General features: G+C 29.9%; 1 protein-coding gene across 1 annotated transcript in view; it reads right to left on the reverse strand.

The window, feature by feature from the left end:
- Nucleotides 1-18,265, reverse strand: part of LOC123293001 (serine/threonine-protein phosphatase rdgC) — a 162,985-nt gene that overhangs the window by 64,504 nt on the left and 80,216 nt on the right. The window contains exons 5-6 of the mRNA XM_044873716.1: nt 12,546-12,727; nt 12,299-12,466 (exon numbers count right to left, since the gene is read on the reverse strand). Of these exons, the coding sequence (XP_044729651.1) occupies nt 12,299-12,466; nt 12,546-12,727 (350 nt within the window). The remainder of the gene's footprint in view (nt 1-12,298; nt 12,467-12,545; nt 12,728-18,265) is intronic.

The raw sequence follows: 18,265 nt of genomic DNA on the forward strand, positions 1-18,265 counted from the left end.
TTATACCATGTATATGAAGTATATCAAGGTATACTAAGTTTAGTCCCAAGTTTGTAACGCTTAAAAACATTGATGTGACGAACAAAATTTTGGTATAGATCTTCATAAAATCACCTAATTAGTCTATTTCCGGTTGTCTGTCTGTCTGTCGTCTGTAGTCTGCCCGTCTGTCATCACGATAACTCAAAAACCAAAAAAGGTATCAAGTTGAAATTTTACAGCTCTGGACGTTCAAAATCAGGTCGAGTTCGTAAATGAGCAACATAGGTCAATTGGAACCCATCCGTAGGACCCATCTTGTAAATTGTCAGAGATAGAACAAAAGTTTAAATGTTACAAATGTTCCTTATAAAAAAATAAACAATTTTTGTTTGAAACATTTTTTGGTAAACATCACTATTTAGCCACGAGGTCGCAAATTAGATGCAAATTTTATCGTATGTATTATTATATGGAAATATCAGTTATGAATGTGTGTCTATCTAAAAGTGGATATCTTTCTTTACATACGTGTCATCAAAAAACAAACGATTGCGTCATTAACACTGTCTATACATGGTATTTCAATAATTAACTCAGTCAATTGTTTGTTTTCACTTGTTTTTGCAGAAGTTTTCCACTTTAAGAGATAATTCACAATATGAGTTTTTAAATTATAAATCTCTTTTAAAGAAGTTCAATATTCTAAAGGTGAGTTTAAATTGATGTAAAACAACATATATTGGTACACACAATCATGTATTATTTATATTTTGAATGATGCTATAACTTTTAAAATAAACAATATATCGCAAAATTGATCTTTTAGAAAATTTAATTTGCAGTAACTTTAATCTCGTTACTTTTTTCTTAAGAACTAGTAGGGAACAAGATACGGCGAAAAAGCTGAACGCTCACTAAATTGAAGATTCTCAAGAGCATCGCAACTTTTTGAATTTAAATTCGCCAAAGGTTCCCCACCATCTCTCAAAATATTTTCCCAACACAATTTGTTGGAACTATGTTCCTTGTTGCACGTTATGATTTGTTTGCTGGTTGGGAGGTTAAACTACAAAAACTACGACAGACCTCATAATCCAACATGTAGGATACCTAGGAAATTAAAACTTTTTTCATCGATTCAGCTTGCAAAAACATTTTACAATCTGTTAATTTGTATTTTTTGTCCAATTTATGTTTTTTCATTCCAAAAAAAATGCGTTGTGAGTAATCAAAAGTAAAACATAATAGAAATAATTTAAAGTCAGTACAAGGAAATTGTATGTTATGCCATATTAAATATCCTGGTCAATTAAATTGTGGGTAATATACATACATATTGGGTTTACTACTAAATCAGAAGTATGTCTTTTTTAAACTTATATTACAATGAATTCATAAAGTTTACAGTTAAAGTAGCTATAATATTTAATTTTTTAAACAATAAAACAAGTATTTGACTTAAAAATAATACCTACTTTAAATTTTCAGAATTACCAATGCACAAATATGCAAACAGTATCGTGCAAGAAAAAATGAAAAAAAAAACAAGTTAAACCTAAAATTACCAATGCACAGAAATGCAAAAAGTATAATGCAAAAATAAACTAATTACTTTAAACCTGTAAGGTAGCGTACCACAAAACTAATATTTATAATTAGCTAGCAGATACCCGCCCGATTTGCTGAGCCATTTCAACTTTAAAAACAGAGACTACCGCGTTATAATCCTCACTTATCCTCCCTTTTGATCCCAGTTTTATTGAATTTAATTTTTTGGTGCGAAGTCCTAATTTTTGTAAATAAATTTAAGTCTTAAGATACTCGCTGAAAATTTAACTTTCTATGGGTGAAGTAATTGTTGAAATTGATTTTGTTGTTAATTCATAAATGACGAATATTCATACAAACTGTCATCCCTTTTTCACCACCGAAACGAATGAATGTTTCATACAAATTTTCGTTCCCTATTTGACTCCCTTAAAGAATGAATTTTCATAAAAAAGTGACACAGTAAAATTTTGTCCCAAACTATGAGCTCATATAACAATTTTTACATTTCTAACTTCAAAAATGACAAAGTTATTTTTTCTACCCCTTTTTAATACCGTTAGTCGATGAGTTACAATAAAATACGAGTCACGTCTTCCATCAATTCTGTTGAAGAATGTTTATGCAAAATTAAAAGTAGAAGTTTTTCACTTTTTTCATCCTCTTAGGGGTAGAATTTCGGAAATTTCTTTCAGCAGTTTAGTCTGTGCGTTGATCCGTCAGTCAGTCAGTCATTCAGGACAAAGCATTTTATATGTATAGAAGATTACTAATATAGTTTTTGTACGAAAGGAACATAGTTCCTACCGGCTGTTCCACGAAACCTCTCGTTCTTTTTTAATTCTATATCGCTAATTTGATTGGAGTATGTATGCTAGATGTATGTATAGGTAATTCAAAAGCATATAAGTAAAGGTAGCAAGTACCTTCTATCAATAAGTTTAACTTTTAAAGTTTAATTAATAGCATGTAAACTGTAAAATAAAGCCTTTATACTTACTTACGTGTGCATGCATACAGACTGAGAGTGTAATATATTGTCTTGATATATCAATGAAACTTTTGAGAATATAATAAACTTATATAATTGATTGATTAAATTAATAAACGTTATCAGCAATACCTAGTACGAGTTACTCATATAGTACAAGTTTTTTTATATTATTAACCTGTTATATATGAAAAGTTTTCATTCAAAATCAACATGCAACTAAACTTTCATTTTGTGCTGGGTTTTTTAAATTAGTATACATATATATACTAATAAGTGTGGTTTAGTTAATACTTTGAAGAGGCCAAATGTTTTTCGTGTTATTACTTTTTAGTTTGTTTTGTTGTCTGAACAAGTGAAATTTACAAAATTTAAAAATCCCCCGACAAATGCGATTTATTCCTTGTAAACCAATTTTTGGAAACTTAGCCATAAAATATGCTTTATCAAGTCGGTTCGACCGTTTAGGGGCTACGATGCCACTGAGAAACACACAGACGCACAAATAAACACTTTAATCATATAACACTCCTTCTTAAATCAATAGCAAAGTGATGGTCAAGGACATCAGATGAGATGAAAAGGACGCTTAGAGAGCTATCATTTTTTGGGACAAATTTTTGGAAATGTTTTAATTGAAGTTGACATATTTGAGTTGACTTTGTCATTTTGAATTATTGTTTTGAATTACTTTATTATTTTACTTTTCAGAATGAATGGAGCTAGGTTAATTTGACCATTCATTTCCATAGTGATTATTTATTGGTTTAAATAATATGCCATAGCTTTTTAAAATTGGATCGATTTTGAAGATCATCGTCAATTTTTTAGTTTTTTCGGATTACAAACACTAATCTCGCACTTGAAACATAGCTAATAACACTTTCCCTTAAGTTACCTTTTAAAAGAAACCAAAAAAAATTAAAATCGGTTTATTCGTTTAGGCGCTACGATGCCACTGACAGACAAACACACACACATAGCGGTCAAACTTATAGCACCCCTTTTTTTATTTCGGGATTAAAAATCTAATTAATTTTTCGAATGAATGGCATGGTTCTAAGATGTCAGTTAAAATCGATCCGAGATATCAACGTTCGTGTAGGAATTTGATAGATATCAGATCAATTATGCGACTGTTTTTATTTTTTCAGGTCGAAATTACCATAGAAAATGATTTATATCAAATCGGAAACAAAAATTTTGTTTCGGAATTTAAGGAAACTTGGTAGGTATATAGGGTGACGTTGATTCAAAAAAATAAAAAAATCGGATTTATTGAACGGTTGGATGTGCAGCCACTGGGTTAGAGGGGGTGAACCTTAAAGTTACAAAATACGAAGAAAAACAATTTCAAGGTCCCTGTGTGCTAAAAAAAGAATTGTTGACTGAATTTTTGAGAGTTCATTAAAATTTGAATATAGCAATTTTAATAATTTTGTGAGGAAAATTACATTTATTTACAAATATTTCTTCAGTGTCTATAAAACGTCTTTTAATATTCTTGTATTTCAATTACTTCTATTAATACTTTCACACTAGTTTATGGGTCGCGAACTTATTTTTACGCTGCATTTGGGTATAAAGAGTGAAGCTTCATCTTTCATATTATCAGTCATTAAAAATGGCTGAGCATCGTTTGCCAAACAGAATTTTTGACAAGTCCTAGAAGAAAAGAATATAGAATAAAAAACCGAAAAATGTTAATTTTGAAACCTACTTTCCCATGAACTTACCTGGAAATGTATTTTCATCAAACAATATGAAAATTTAAATGTGAAATTGATTGTCAATGAAATTTTGAATATAGTAGAATATAAATTTTTGAAGCAAGTAAGCGGACAAATCATTTTCGTGAATTTCTAGGGGGGAGCAGCTGCCTCTACTTGCCCCCGTTGGCACTGGCCATAGATTTTGGCGATATCTCGAAAAATGATAACCTAATCGTCAATCGAGCTGAATTTCTATATTTTTTGGGTACTTGCATAATTTGAATTATCAAAAGACACGAAACCTTATTGATTTTTATTGAATGTTTTATTTTGTTGATTGCAAATGTTTATTGTCAATATTCGCGGTTAAAGTTATCTTGTGTTTATATAATAGGCTGATAATCAATGTGATAATGTAATTTATCAGAATTTGATTTTTTGCAATAGCATAAACACAATTCATATTTTCCTTAAGTGTTCGTAATTTCTCCACTCTCCCTTAATCAATTGTGAAAAAGTCTTTTAAAATATTTATCTTCATATGTGTATGCAAGCTTATCCTGAAATGCATTTAGTATTGATTTTATAAATAAATAAATTGAAAATACATATCAGAGTGTAGCTTGGTTAAAATAAACATGAGTCTAATCTGTTTGTATAAAGAATGAGGGATAAGTTTTGTAATATACTAAGTAAAATATGTTCTGTTTGACTATAAGATACAAAATACTTATTCCTTTTATCCTTTATAAGTTTTACAAGTTTTCATCAAAATTAAGTACAGTAGAGTTTCGATAGTCAAAAAACAGTTCGTAATCGGAAACGTCCAATAATCGAAACACTTTTTTTCAGACCACATTGTCCACACCGCTCTCTACCAATCACTTAAAATGGTTTGTTTGTTTATATATTACAGGAAAAGTTGATTTTTAGTAAGAGTGGACTCTTCCTAAACTCTTAATAAAAAAACATCGGCAACAGTTGATTGAAAATGAGTAAACACACTTTTCCTAAGAAGACTAAACTATGCCTGCTGGGGTTTAGTAAAATTTCATACACTGGGAAGCTCAAAGTGACATATATTGTGCTGTGATTGTGCGTTTGTATTGAAAATCCAATTAATCTGCGAAACAGTTGACAAAATTGCTATTAGAAAACAAAAAAATACCTTGTTATAGAAGAAAACAAGCCTAGAAAAATAGTGTTTTATGTTTACGGCTAATCAATGGCTAAGTTAACCCAAAAAATTCAAAAAAATTAAATGGGAAAGTTACAGATCTCTAAAAACTTATCTGACGTCTGATTAGGCCGATTTGGATGCGAAGGTGCCGAGAAAACTTGAAAAATGAGCAAAAATAGTTGTTTTTAAATTTGTTTTAAGCCCTTTTTCTTTTTCGATTTTGAAGTTGATATTTGGTGAAGCTATTAGTAATAAGTTCACAAACTTTCAGTTTTTTTAGGCAAAATATTTTGAAAATTTTTGGAAATATCGCATTTTTTCGGCAAAACAACACCTTTCCCGATTGTTGAGACGACAAGCTTTTAGAAGCTATTAATAAACAGACAGTTCGATGACAAATTGGATTTTTTTTTTACTTTTAAAATCTTTTACTTTTTTTTTATGTTTAAAGTTTTATCTTAGAAAACCAAACAAAATTTTGAATTTTTTTAGATTTATAAAATATACTTTGTACATATAATAGGGGCACTCAAGTACCGCACAATTTTTTTTTGGGTTTTCCACAATCAAAAAAAAAAAAGAAAAAAAAAGTGAGCCGTCACGGGACGCCTGGCAGATGTGAAACATCGACATTATTTTGTAAAAGTAATATGCAGAAAAGAACAGATTGTGATAGGAACTAAATATGTCAAAATGATAAAATAAAATATTCCGATTATTTTTCCAGATAACGATGACTATTTATTGAATAAACATTGATTTTCATTTCAAAAATTTACGAATTTATTTCAAATCGTGACTACTTAATTCGTTTAATCAGTAACTTCGGTCATAATTATATTCGATGTTGCCTCTGAGGACGGTATTACTGTGACAATTGGTCGATGGTAACTGAAGTATGTTACAAAAGTATTGGACATAACATTATCAAGATATCTAATAAATACAGCATCTATTGTACACACTACTGCCTGTCTACACACTACTGCATATAGACTGTATATATATACCATCATATAGCGTCGCGACGCGTCGCCACGCCAGAAATCGGTTTTACGTGCGGCTATAGATGTTTCACATCAAAAATGAGTTAAACAACCCCGTCCTATATCAAATTGTTGACGCAACAGCAGCCTTATAATTTTGAGATTAGTTCTTTTAAGCTAATATGACAAATTCATGTTTTCGGAGCTTATTGTTTCCCTTAAAAATTTGAAAATAGGTTTATCGTTGAGAGTGCGTGATTGACAATAACTTCTCAAATTTCGATTCTTGATAAAATAAGGTGCGTAACTGTACACTGGCCTAGACCTTTTATGGGTTACTCAGTATTCGTTTTCTTACGAACGCCATTGTATGCGAATGGGTAAATGTTAAACTAGGTTCATAGGTGTTGACAAGATAAAATTATTCAGGAGGCATTGATAATAGAAAAATAAATGACACTAGTTAAATAGATTTTGATTTTGAAGGTAATTTGATCCAGAGTGTTATAAGCTATGTTTCAAGAAAACCTACTCACTTTTTTGAAAATATTCACTTCTTTTCTAGTTGTTTTTGGGTACGGAACCCTAAATTTGAACTTGAAACATAGTTAAGAACACTCTCGATCTAATTACCTTTCAAACAAACAAAAATCAAAATCGATTCATCCGTTTAGGAGTTACGATGTCATAGACACAGATACACAGATACGCCTAACTAATAACACCCCTTAAGCCGGAAGTTAAACAAATAAATAACACTGCTTTCGACAATTACCTCAACAGAACGATTATGAGTAGGTCGATTTTAGAGTATCTAATAACTTTTGCTCCACCAACAAATAAAAATCTTCTTCAATTTTTTGAGCCGAGGTGAACATGTCTCTCCGGTGGTGACGCCAATGTCTATACATGTCTAGTTGTAGTAGGTTTGTATGTGGTTTCGTACACGAGAAAATTTAAGAACAGCATTATTAACTTTTCCCCCGAGTAACAGCGGAACTCAGCTGGTATAAATATAACCAGAGTGTTATTTGTTCATACACTTACCAAATAAAATGTCAGAACTGCTTTTAACATTTTTTGGTTACAGAATTGGTTTAATATTTTCCCTCTATTAATATACAAATACACAAATCAAATTGTTCACGGTAGGAGTAGACATATTAAATTTAGTTCATTACACCCTGTATTTATGTAAAAAATCAGGAGTATATTAAATTTAGTACAATCTTTGTAATGCTTAGATATATTGACAGTATAAATAAAAATTTCGTGTAGATGTTCATAAAATTGTTTAAAATTTCCGTTTGCTGTCTGTTTGTTTGTCTATACAGTGTGTTCATTTCAAAAGTATCCACCCTTAATAACTCTTGATCTGATGTGATTATTGTTTTGAGTGAAAACATGCCGATTCAGCTATCCAGGAGGAAGTTAAAAAATGGTACCTAGAGAATTTTTAGATACGATTTTTAAACTTCCTCGTCGACGAATATCGACGTATTTTCACTCAAAACAATAATCACATCAGGTCAAAAGTTCTTAAGGGTGGATACTATTGAAATGAACATACTGTATAACTCCGGACGTAAAAAGTAACTTTAAAGTGATCAACGCTGATCACTATTCCGAAGTCAGAATTTCGATCTAATCCTCCTTGAAATATTCTGTAAATATTCAACAAAATGAAGCAAAAACTATACTGGGGGGTTTTTGGGGTCACTGATCACGATTTCGAATTTAGAACAAGGATATACTCCCCCTATGGGAATGAACAATCGATTATTTTGAAATATACCCAAGTGGAGTATCAAATAAAAGAGCATAACAGTGTACATTACAAAACTTCAATCGCAACGCAGATGCATATGCGGGGAGGGTGTAAAAGTGGGGACCAAAGATCGAATATTTTCAAATATATCCAAGTAGGGTATTAAATAAAAGAGCGTGGCGTGTACATTACAAAACTGTAACCACGACGCAATTTGTTAAGAGGGGAGGTGGTGGAAGTGGGAATGAACGATCAAATATTTTCAATTATACCCAACCAAGTCTTCTATCAAGCAAGAGGGCATAATGTGTACATTAAGAACTGTAAGTTACATGAAAATTAGTTCAGCCGTTTAAAAGATGTTTAAACTCTTTTATCGGGAGTTTATCAAATTTCATAAAATTTACTAGAAACTTCTCATATATTTCTATTGATTCAAGAGTATACTTAACAAAAATCCCCGAGTATACTTTTTGGGCCCATCTTGTTGAATTTTTACAGAATATTGCAGTGCTGGGCCAGCCAAGAGCGACTTACTCCAAGAGGGGGATGTATATCCCCATTCTTACTTCCGAATCGTGATCAGTGATCACAAAAACCCCTGAGTATACTTTTTTGATCCATTTTGTGGAATATTTACAGAATATTGAAATTTTGGACCAGCGAGGTGAATTACTCCAAGAGGGGGGGGGGATTATATCGAAATTCTGATTTCGGATTTGGAGTGATCAAAGACTCCAAAAACCCCCGAGTATAAGTTTCTGGCTCATATTTTCAAGGTTTTAAAATTTAAAAAAATCACTTCAGAAATGGATTCTAATGATTGGCCTATTTGGCCCGTAGCAAATACCCAAACTTTCTTTAAGCGGCAAAAAGTTAGATCAAGATTTTGATACATGGACCTGATCATTAAAAAAAAAAAATGGCCCGATAGGTTGAGGTACAAAAAATTCTCTATGAAATGCTAAAATGAGTCGTGTTATTTTAGCATTTCATAGAGAATTTTTTTGTACCTCAACCTAACAGGCCAGTTTTTTTTTTTTGGACAATATTCAGAAGGTTACAGAGGTCAATTTTCGGGGAAAAACTTTAATGATTAAAATTCGTTTCGAAGATTATAGGTTCCAAAAAACGGTAGAAAAAATTTTCCTTAAATATAAGTACTATAAATGTTTTCATATTTTTGAATACTCAATAAGTGTCTAGCATATACTGGGTATTTAAACAATTGGCTCAATTAGTTGTTATTGTTGAATCAACTATAAACTAAAATAACAAAATAATCCGATAACAAAATGAAATTAATAGCCGTTAAACTAATATTCATATCCTAATATATGATATATAATAAATGTAAGCCACTAATCTTTCTAATCTCTTCTGCCTGATACTAACAACCTAATTCTATGAAATTTATTCTAAATGAATAAATTTGCATAAGTATCACTTCAAACAACCATCCATTCATAGATGGGATTCAAACAAGTGCATAATTAAGTGGTTTTATCACCATGTTAGTCAAACAAAATACAATATCAGTTACCTACTTTTTACCCGACTATCAAGGAGTGGCATGTTTTTCGCGCGTATCTTCTATGTATGTATCCACATTTCTTTGTAAATTTCTTTATTATCTTATATCTTCCAAATGGCTAGACGGATTTCAAAAGTAAAGGTTTCGTTATATTCGTCTTTAAAACCCAAGTGTCCTTAGATAGTTATTGAAAAAATAAGGCAAGATGGCGGATTTTTGTCGTGAAATAGTATTACGTAAATAAAAACAAGTGAAAACAAACAATTGACTGAGTTAATTGTTGAAATACCATGTATAGACAGTGTTGATTCACAATCGTTTGTTTTTTTGACGTCACGTAAATAACAAAAGATATTCACTTTTAAATAGACACACACACAACTGATATTCCTATATTAATACATACTATAAAATTTGCACCTAATTAACGCCCTCGTGGGTAAACAGTGATGTTTACAAAAAAATGTTTCAAACAAAAGTTTTTTATTTTTTTAAAAGGAACATTTTTCACATTTAAACTTTTGTTCTATCTCTAACGGTTTACAAGATGGGTCCTACGGGCCCAAGACCCAATTGACCTATGATGCTCATTTACGAACTTGACCTCACTTTTTACGTCCTGAGTACGCTGTAAAAATTTCAGCTCGATATCTTTTTTCATTTTTGAGTTATCGTGTCCACAGACGGACGGACGGACGGACAACCGGAAATGGATTAATTAGGTGATTCTATGAACACCTATACCAAAATTTTTTTCGTAGCATCAATATTTTTAAGCGTTACAAACTTGGGACGAAACTTAATATACTATGTATATTTCATATATACATGGTATAAAACAAGTGAAAATAAACAACTGACTGAGTGAATTGATGAAATACCATGTATAGACATTGTTGATTACTCGTATCACATTACACATACATACATGTCACACATATACAACGGATATTCCCATATAATACATACTATACAATTTGCGCATAATTTGTGCTCTCACGGGTAAACAGTGATTTTTACAAAAAAATGTTTCATAGTTGTTTATTTCTTATAAGGAACATTTTTTACATTTAAAGTTTTAATCTCTAACGGTTTACAAGATGAGTCCTACGGACCCAAGATGCAATTGACCTATATTGCTCATTTACGAACTCGACCTCAATTTTTACGCCCTCAGCACGCTATAAAAAGCTTGATATGTCTTTTCGTTTTTGACTAATCGTGATGGCAGACGGATAGACGACAGACAGACAGTCAAACAACCGGAAATGGACTATGTAGGTGATTTTATGAACACTTATACCAAAATTTTGTTCATAGTATACTTAGTATATATTTCATATACATGGTATAAAAATAAACCAAACGTATAGAGTAGGGTATCAAAATAAAGGAAATTAAACTGAGATAAAACAAGTGAAAACAAACAATTGACTGAGTTAATTGTTGAAATACCATGTATAGACAGTGTTGATGCACAATCGTTTGTTTTTTTGACGTCACGTAAATAACAAAAGATATTCACTTTTAAATAGACACACACACAATTGATATTTCTATATTAATACATACTATAAAATTTGCACCTAATTAACGCCCTCGTGGGTAAACAGTGATGTTTACAAAAAAATGTTTCAAACAAAAGTTTTTTATTTTTTTATAAAGAACATTTTTTATATTTAAACTTTTGTTCTATCTCTAACGGTTTAAAAGATGGATCCTACGGACCCAAGACCTAATTGACCTATGATGCTCATTTACGAACTTGACCTCACTTTTTACGTCCTGAGTACGCTGTAAAAATTTCAGCTCGATATCTTTTTTCGTTTTTGAGTTATCGTGTCCACAGACGGACGGACAACCGGAAATGGATTAATTAGGTGATTCTATGAACACCTATACGAAAATTTTTTTCGTAGCATCAATATTTTTAAGCGTTACAAACTTGGGACGAAACTTAATATACTATGTATATTTCATATATACATGGTATAAAAATATATATCTAAGTTATATGTTTAAATTGAATTAGAAATAATAAACGGGTTTGAATAGTGCTAATATAGTAGAAGTAAAGGATTTTTTGAGTGTTGGGAAACTAAAGAGTTTAAAAGAATATAAATAATAAAAAAATCAAAAATGTCTGCTGTTAAATAAAATCTAAAAAGAAAGAACAAGTTCAATAGTTAACATGGCGACTTTAACAATCGGGACCTAAAATCTGAACTAGCTAAAATCTTCCCAATAATGGGCCACGACGGTTAAAGTCGCTATGTAAACTACTTAACTAGTTTCTTTCTTTATAGATTTTATTTAACGCAGTTGGATTCTTGAGCTGATGCTCAAGAGTAGAGCAAGTGGAGTAGCCGCTCTAGGCGCCAGGTAGCAAGGGGCGCCAAAATGCAAGATGCGAAAAAAATTTCGCATTTTAATTGTTGATTATGGAAATACAAGTTAATTTTTGGAAAAATAGGCACCGAAATAAGATCTCGCTCTACCTTGATTTGGGGGTAGAGTCGGCGATGAAACAACAACCCGACTTTATTGCAAAGATATCCCTTTTTTGTAACATGGTGTATAAATTAATTATCTCTTACCTTATGAAACACAACAAGCAAATCATCCAATTTCCCATGTAGATCACCACAAATCGTTACTTGTTTTGAAATTGCTGTTGATGCTTGATTTAAATTCGGTAAACGTTTTAATTTTGCAATTGCTTCTTTTAATATTCCAGCAACATAACGCGCATGCAGTCGATGTTGCTATATAACATATAAAACAAATAATAATAATTTATAAATTTAAAAATGGCGTTTCATGTTTTTTTTTCAAAATACGTACTTTTCTCTTTCTGAACGTATCAATAAGTGCATCCAAATCAGCACGTTTTAAGGGGAATGTTAGATGAATACCTTTATAATTACTTTTTACAGGTTGTAATGGATCGCTTGCATTTAATCCATCGCCATAGTCATTTGTATCACTGCACTCTGATTCATCTTCAAAGTTCATATTCAATGTGTCTGCAAATAAAACTTAGATGTTAAAACTTAGGTTTAAGAGGTTTAGGTTGCTAAAGGTATTTGTGATAACTTAAAATTTTGGATATCAAAGGTTTTTTTGTTAGTTTAGTTTTTCTGGGACAATGGATATTTCAACATGATCAGTAGTTGTTATGTAGCTATAAATTGTCTAAATCTATAGGTCTGTAGTTATTTGTAACGATATGACACCAAAAGCTGTTTCGCACGAAATATTTCGAATTCGTAAAATAAAGTGTAGAAGCATTGAAAGTCTCTGGCCCTAGGACAATTTTAGATAACAACGAGCCCCAGGACCATTTTGGCTAAAAGACTTGTTTTTTTTTTTATTATGTTGAGCTAAGTTTAAATCAATTCTGAAAATTTTAGAAGGGGGAGGTTTCCCGATTATTTAAATAAATTAAAGACTTCTAAAGTAAGCAAGCAAATTTAACAATGTCTTATGTGAAAACGATAGATGATATGCTTTTATAGATTTCTCCAAAACTAGCGGGAAATTTAAAAAAAAAATATTGAAATTAAAGTTAAAACCTAAATAAAATATTGGAAACAAAAAATTTCCGTTAAGCTCGACTAGTTAAGGATGTATGAGGACAGTAGTGGGGACCCAAATTAAAAAAAATGTATATTTTCAATTTTGATGTTGAATTATATTATAACTTGATAATATAAGACGAAAAATAAAAATAAAATTATTTGATAGCTGGAGTAATTTTCAAAAATTGAAAAATGAAGATTTTGTTTAATTATTTAGCTTTCGATATTTCGGAAACCAACGCAGATAACGAAAAATGTTATTCTTATTTTTCGTCTACATTTATGAAGTTATAACAAAATTCATTATGAAAGTTGAGAATAAGGTACAAACAATTGCAAGCACAAGTTTAAACTTGCCTTGGCGCTCGTACTACCTAAATTGATTTCATAAAACACTTTGTGTGATTTATAATACGCATGAGTATGATATCCCTAGATGTTTTTTGGTTGATGATGCTGAAAAACTATGCCGCAGTCCTATTATCGAGATAATTCTTTGAATAATCCTAATTCATAATTAGATCAGCATATGTTAGTTGCAATTTTATTATGGTATTTATTAATGTGTGTATAGAACATTTTTAGTATACACACATGATATAAAAATGAAGCTACTTTCCTTTGCGTATTTATGTCGAATCTAAACCATGTTTTTAAAAATTCTTTTCAAAATCAAAGTTTAAATCATAAAGTTCTTAAAGTTTAATAACACTTTTTAAATGATTTTTGGGGGTAATACAATGATTGTATGATGAAAAACTATTAAGCACTAAATTTCTATAATGATTTTACAAAGTTGCTGAATGGTAAATTGAAATAAAAAATTATTCCTTAATGAATTTTTCAGTAAATATCAATTTACTAAACTGATAAAATATGTTTTATATGAAAAATAACTATTTAGTTATAAATAGCCACGCGTTGCCATAATTAACCCACCTACAAATCCAACCTTTTTTTCTAGTTTAAAACCTATTTTGGTGTACATTATTTAACATTGTCTGTGTATATTTTTTGTTATAAACATATTTATTTTTATACCATGTATCTATATGAAATATACCAAGGTATACTAAGTTTAGTCCCAAGTTTGTAACGCTTAAATATATTGATGCTATGAACAAAATTTTGGTATAGGTGTTTATAAAACCACCTAATTAGTCCATTCCCGGTCGTCTGTCTGTCTGCCTGTCTGTCGTCTGTCTGTCCGTCTGTCATCACGATTACTCAAAAACGAAAAGAGATATCAAGCTGAAATTTTTATCGCGTGCTTAGGACGTAAAAAGTGAGGTCGAGTTTGTAAATGAGCAACATCGATCAGAGATAGAACAAAAGTTTAAATGTAAAAATTGTTCCTTATAAAAAAATAAACATCTTTTGTTTGAAACATTGTTTCGTAAACATCACTGTTTACCTTTGAGGGGGCAAATTGTATGTATGTGTAATGTAACAGAGTAATCAACACTGTCTATACATGGTATTTGAACAATTAACTCAGTCAATTGTTTGTTTTTACTAGTTTTTTTTTTTTTTTTTTTTAAATTAATTTCCTTTTTCATCAATTATTTAACCTTTTCGTGACCAATAATAATGGGTACACTATACCTGTATATCATTAATACTCTATAGATTTTCTTTTGCTATAGTTCAATGCATCATTGATCATATAGTACAGTTAAAGATGTTACAAATAAAGGAAAATGGAAGAAACCTTTCGTATTTTGCTAAAATCTCATGGAATGTGTTTCTTGGTTGTTAAATACCACTAAAGCATGAGTTAGCGGCGCAAATGTTTCTATTTGTTTATAAATAATAAATTGTTTATTCAATGAAACGATCAATGTTAAAGTTGACTTACAAAATTAATAAATAGGCAATTTGAATTACGTATACGTTATACATGTATAATAGTTTTTGATTTATTTGACAAACACTTAACATTTACGTCATACAAGTTGCCTAATTACTAATTTTTTAAGTGAACTTTAACATTCATCGTTCGTTTGAATTAAAAATTTATTATTTATTAACAAATAGAAACATTTGCGCCACTAGCTCATATGTTTCCAATTATATTTGACAACTAAGAATCACATTCAATGAGGTTTTAGCAAAATGCGAGCAGTTTCTTTCATTTTATGTTATTAGCCGATTTTTGTAACATCATTTACTGTACTAGTATAATAAGGTAAGTTAGTTGTTGGTAATAGCAAAAACCAAAAGAAATAGGTAGACATTTTTCGATCTATAATAAATATATTGACTTCAAAAACTATGTTAATATTTCTTGAAACTTTTGTCACATTCAGACTACTTGCGAAGAAACTATTAGACTATTTAACAACTCCTGAAGAATCTATAAGGCTTGGTGTGTCGTAGAATCGGTAAGATGAGTTCATCATAATATAAAAAATTTTTGTTTATAAGAGACAACCTCTCAAATTTTCTTGGTAGATATTGACAATTATTTTAGGATGGGATAAGGACATTGGCGTTGAGAGAAATAAAATCTAGGGTTGGCATATTTTTGGTAGTTTACAGTAGAATAGTTGTCATTTCATTCAGATATTTTGTTTTTGATAATGCTGTTATGAGGTCCTGATGTCGATTTCAATGTATTTTTCATTAAAATCAGAAAATTTGCGAGAGTAGATGAAAATATTTCATCCACTTCTACTGAAGCTATTAGGCTGAAATTTGAGACAAACGTTCACGTGACAATGCAATTTTATGGTAAGTTTGAACTGATTTTCTCGTCGGTTCTAACGTATTTGTGTACAAACGTTTTTTAGTTTTAAATTAAAATTTTAAATAAGCAAATGAAAATAAACAATTGACTGAGTTAATTGTTGAAATACCCTGTATACAAAGTGTTTAATATCAATTCTTGCATTATTTTTTTTTTTATAAATTAGAATAGTTGAAAAAACTCTTTTGAAAGTATTTTCTAGAATTTTTTTTTGTTTTTCGAGAATGCTTCACAAAATCAGTAGTTGAAGCTACCTGCAAATTGTCATCTCTCTCTATTTTTTATAGTTTTGGAGAAAATGGACAAGAAAGTTTTGTACTAATTTATACCCTCACGGATAAACAGTGACGTCTACGAAAAAATGTTTCAAACAAAAATTATTTATTTTTTGTAAGGAACATTTTTTATATTTAAACTTTTGTTCTATCTCTAATGGTTTACAAGACACAATTGAGCTATGTTGATCATTCGCGAACTTTTACGTCCTGAGCACGCTATAAAATTTTAGCTTGATATCTGATTTCGTTTTTGTTTTGTCGTGTCCACAGACAGACAGACAGGCGGGCGGACAAGCGGAAATGGACTAATTAGGTGATTTTATGAACATCTATAACAAAAATTGGTTCGTAGCATCAATATTTTTAGGCGTTAAAACTTGGGTCTAAACTTAATATACCTCGTTATATATTACATATGTATATACAGGGTATAAAAATATTTTTTTAAGGACAAGCTCTTGTTGTAGTAAAAAGTATAAAATAATCATTGTTTCTCTAAAACATCCTTGGTATTTTAAATTGATATTTTACAAACAATAATGTATGAGTGACGTAAAAGAGCAATTACTTTTTACTTTTTAGTACAATAAAAAGTTTACCCTTGAAACGTGTTTTTATTTAAATTTTTTTTTTTCTTAAGGATGTATGAGCATGGCAACAATAATTTAATGATTTAAAGGATCAAAATTGTTTAATAGGTAGACTTTTAATCAAAGAATATGTTGTTCTAATTTCAGATTAGGTATCCTTGCAAATTTTTAAGAAAAATACCATTGAAAATCGATATAAAATACATTGCTCTTATGGAGAATTATAAAAAAAACGAGATATTTTGAAAGTTTTTGATAATTCACTTGGAACGAATGAAAACAAATTAAAAAAAAAAAATTATTAATAGAAAATAAACATATAAGCAATGACATAGAAAACAAAAAAACCAAGTGTCTCCTCTCATATAGGGGATGTACGAGCAGGGTAGATTTAGGGTTGATATTTTTTAATCTTATTTTCAACTTTGATGGTGAATTTAAGTATATCTTTATGAATGTCGACAAAAAATAAGCATAAAATTTGTCGGTACCTGCCTTGGTTTACCAAATATCGAAAGCTGAATAATTTAAAAAAAATTTCAATTTTCGATATTTTGAAAATACGCCAGAAAAATTGTATTCTTACTTTTCGTCTTATATTAATTTTTTCAATTTGTGCCCCCACTACCTTGCTCATACATCCTTAATTGAATTAAAGACAGTTATTAGTTCTTTGATTTCAATAAATACCAATACCCTGTTAATATGAATTTGATGATATATAAATGTATATATTTTTGATGTTAATGACTTCGATTCATAACTCACTTATTGTGTTATGTTTCGTATACTAACAACAATAAAAAGCAACAGTGTGTGTAAAAGGGCATTGAAGAAATAAATTATTATTTATTACTTCCTGAATAATTTCCATGAAAATTGTATGTTTGGGTGTATTTTATAAAATACAGTAATCATCAATTATGATATTATCTTAAAAATATTATATTTTTATTGAACAAAACCTGATTTTATTGTTGTTTGTTTGTACTTTTAATAATGCTTGTTAGGTAACTACCCACGTAGAACAAAAGAATTTTATTGTGGTTTTCTTCTTGAGAAATATTTTCTTGGTTAATGATGTAGACGTTTATTGTTGACAAATAATTCAAAATGCTAATTAAAGGGTGATCGAAATTGAGTTTCCTAACTTAAAAAAAAACACACACAAAATGTAATATTAGTTATTATTACTTTTTGTTTTTGTTTACTTTAATCATGTATACGATATTTTATTTACATCATGGTCTCTCGATTATAATTGATGATTTTTAATATGATACATGCAGCGAAAACTAAATATTGTATACATGATTAAAGTAGACAAAAACAAAAAGTAATAATAATCAATAAGTGAATAAACAAA

This window comes from Chrysoperla carnea, chromosome 2, assembly GCF_905475395.1.
Source record: "Chrysoperla carnea chromosome 2, inChrCarn1.1, whole genome shotgun sequence".
NCBI lineage: Eukaryota > Metazoa > Arthropoda > Insecta > Neuroptera > Chrysopidae > Chrysoperla > Chrysoperla carnea.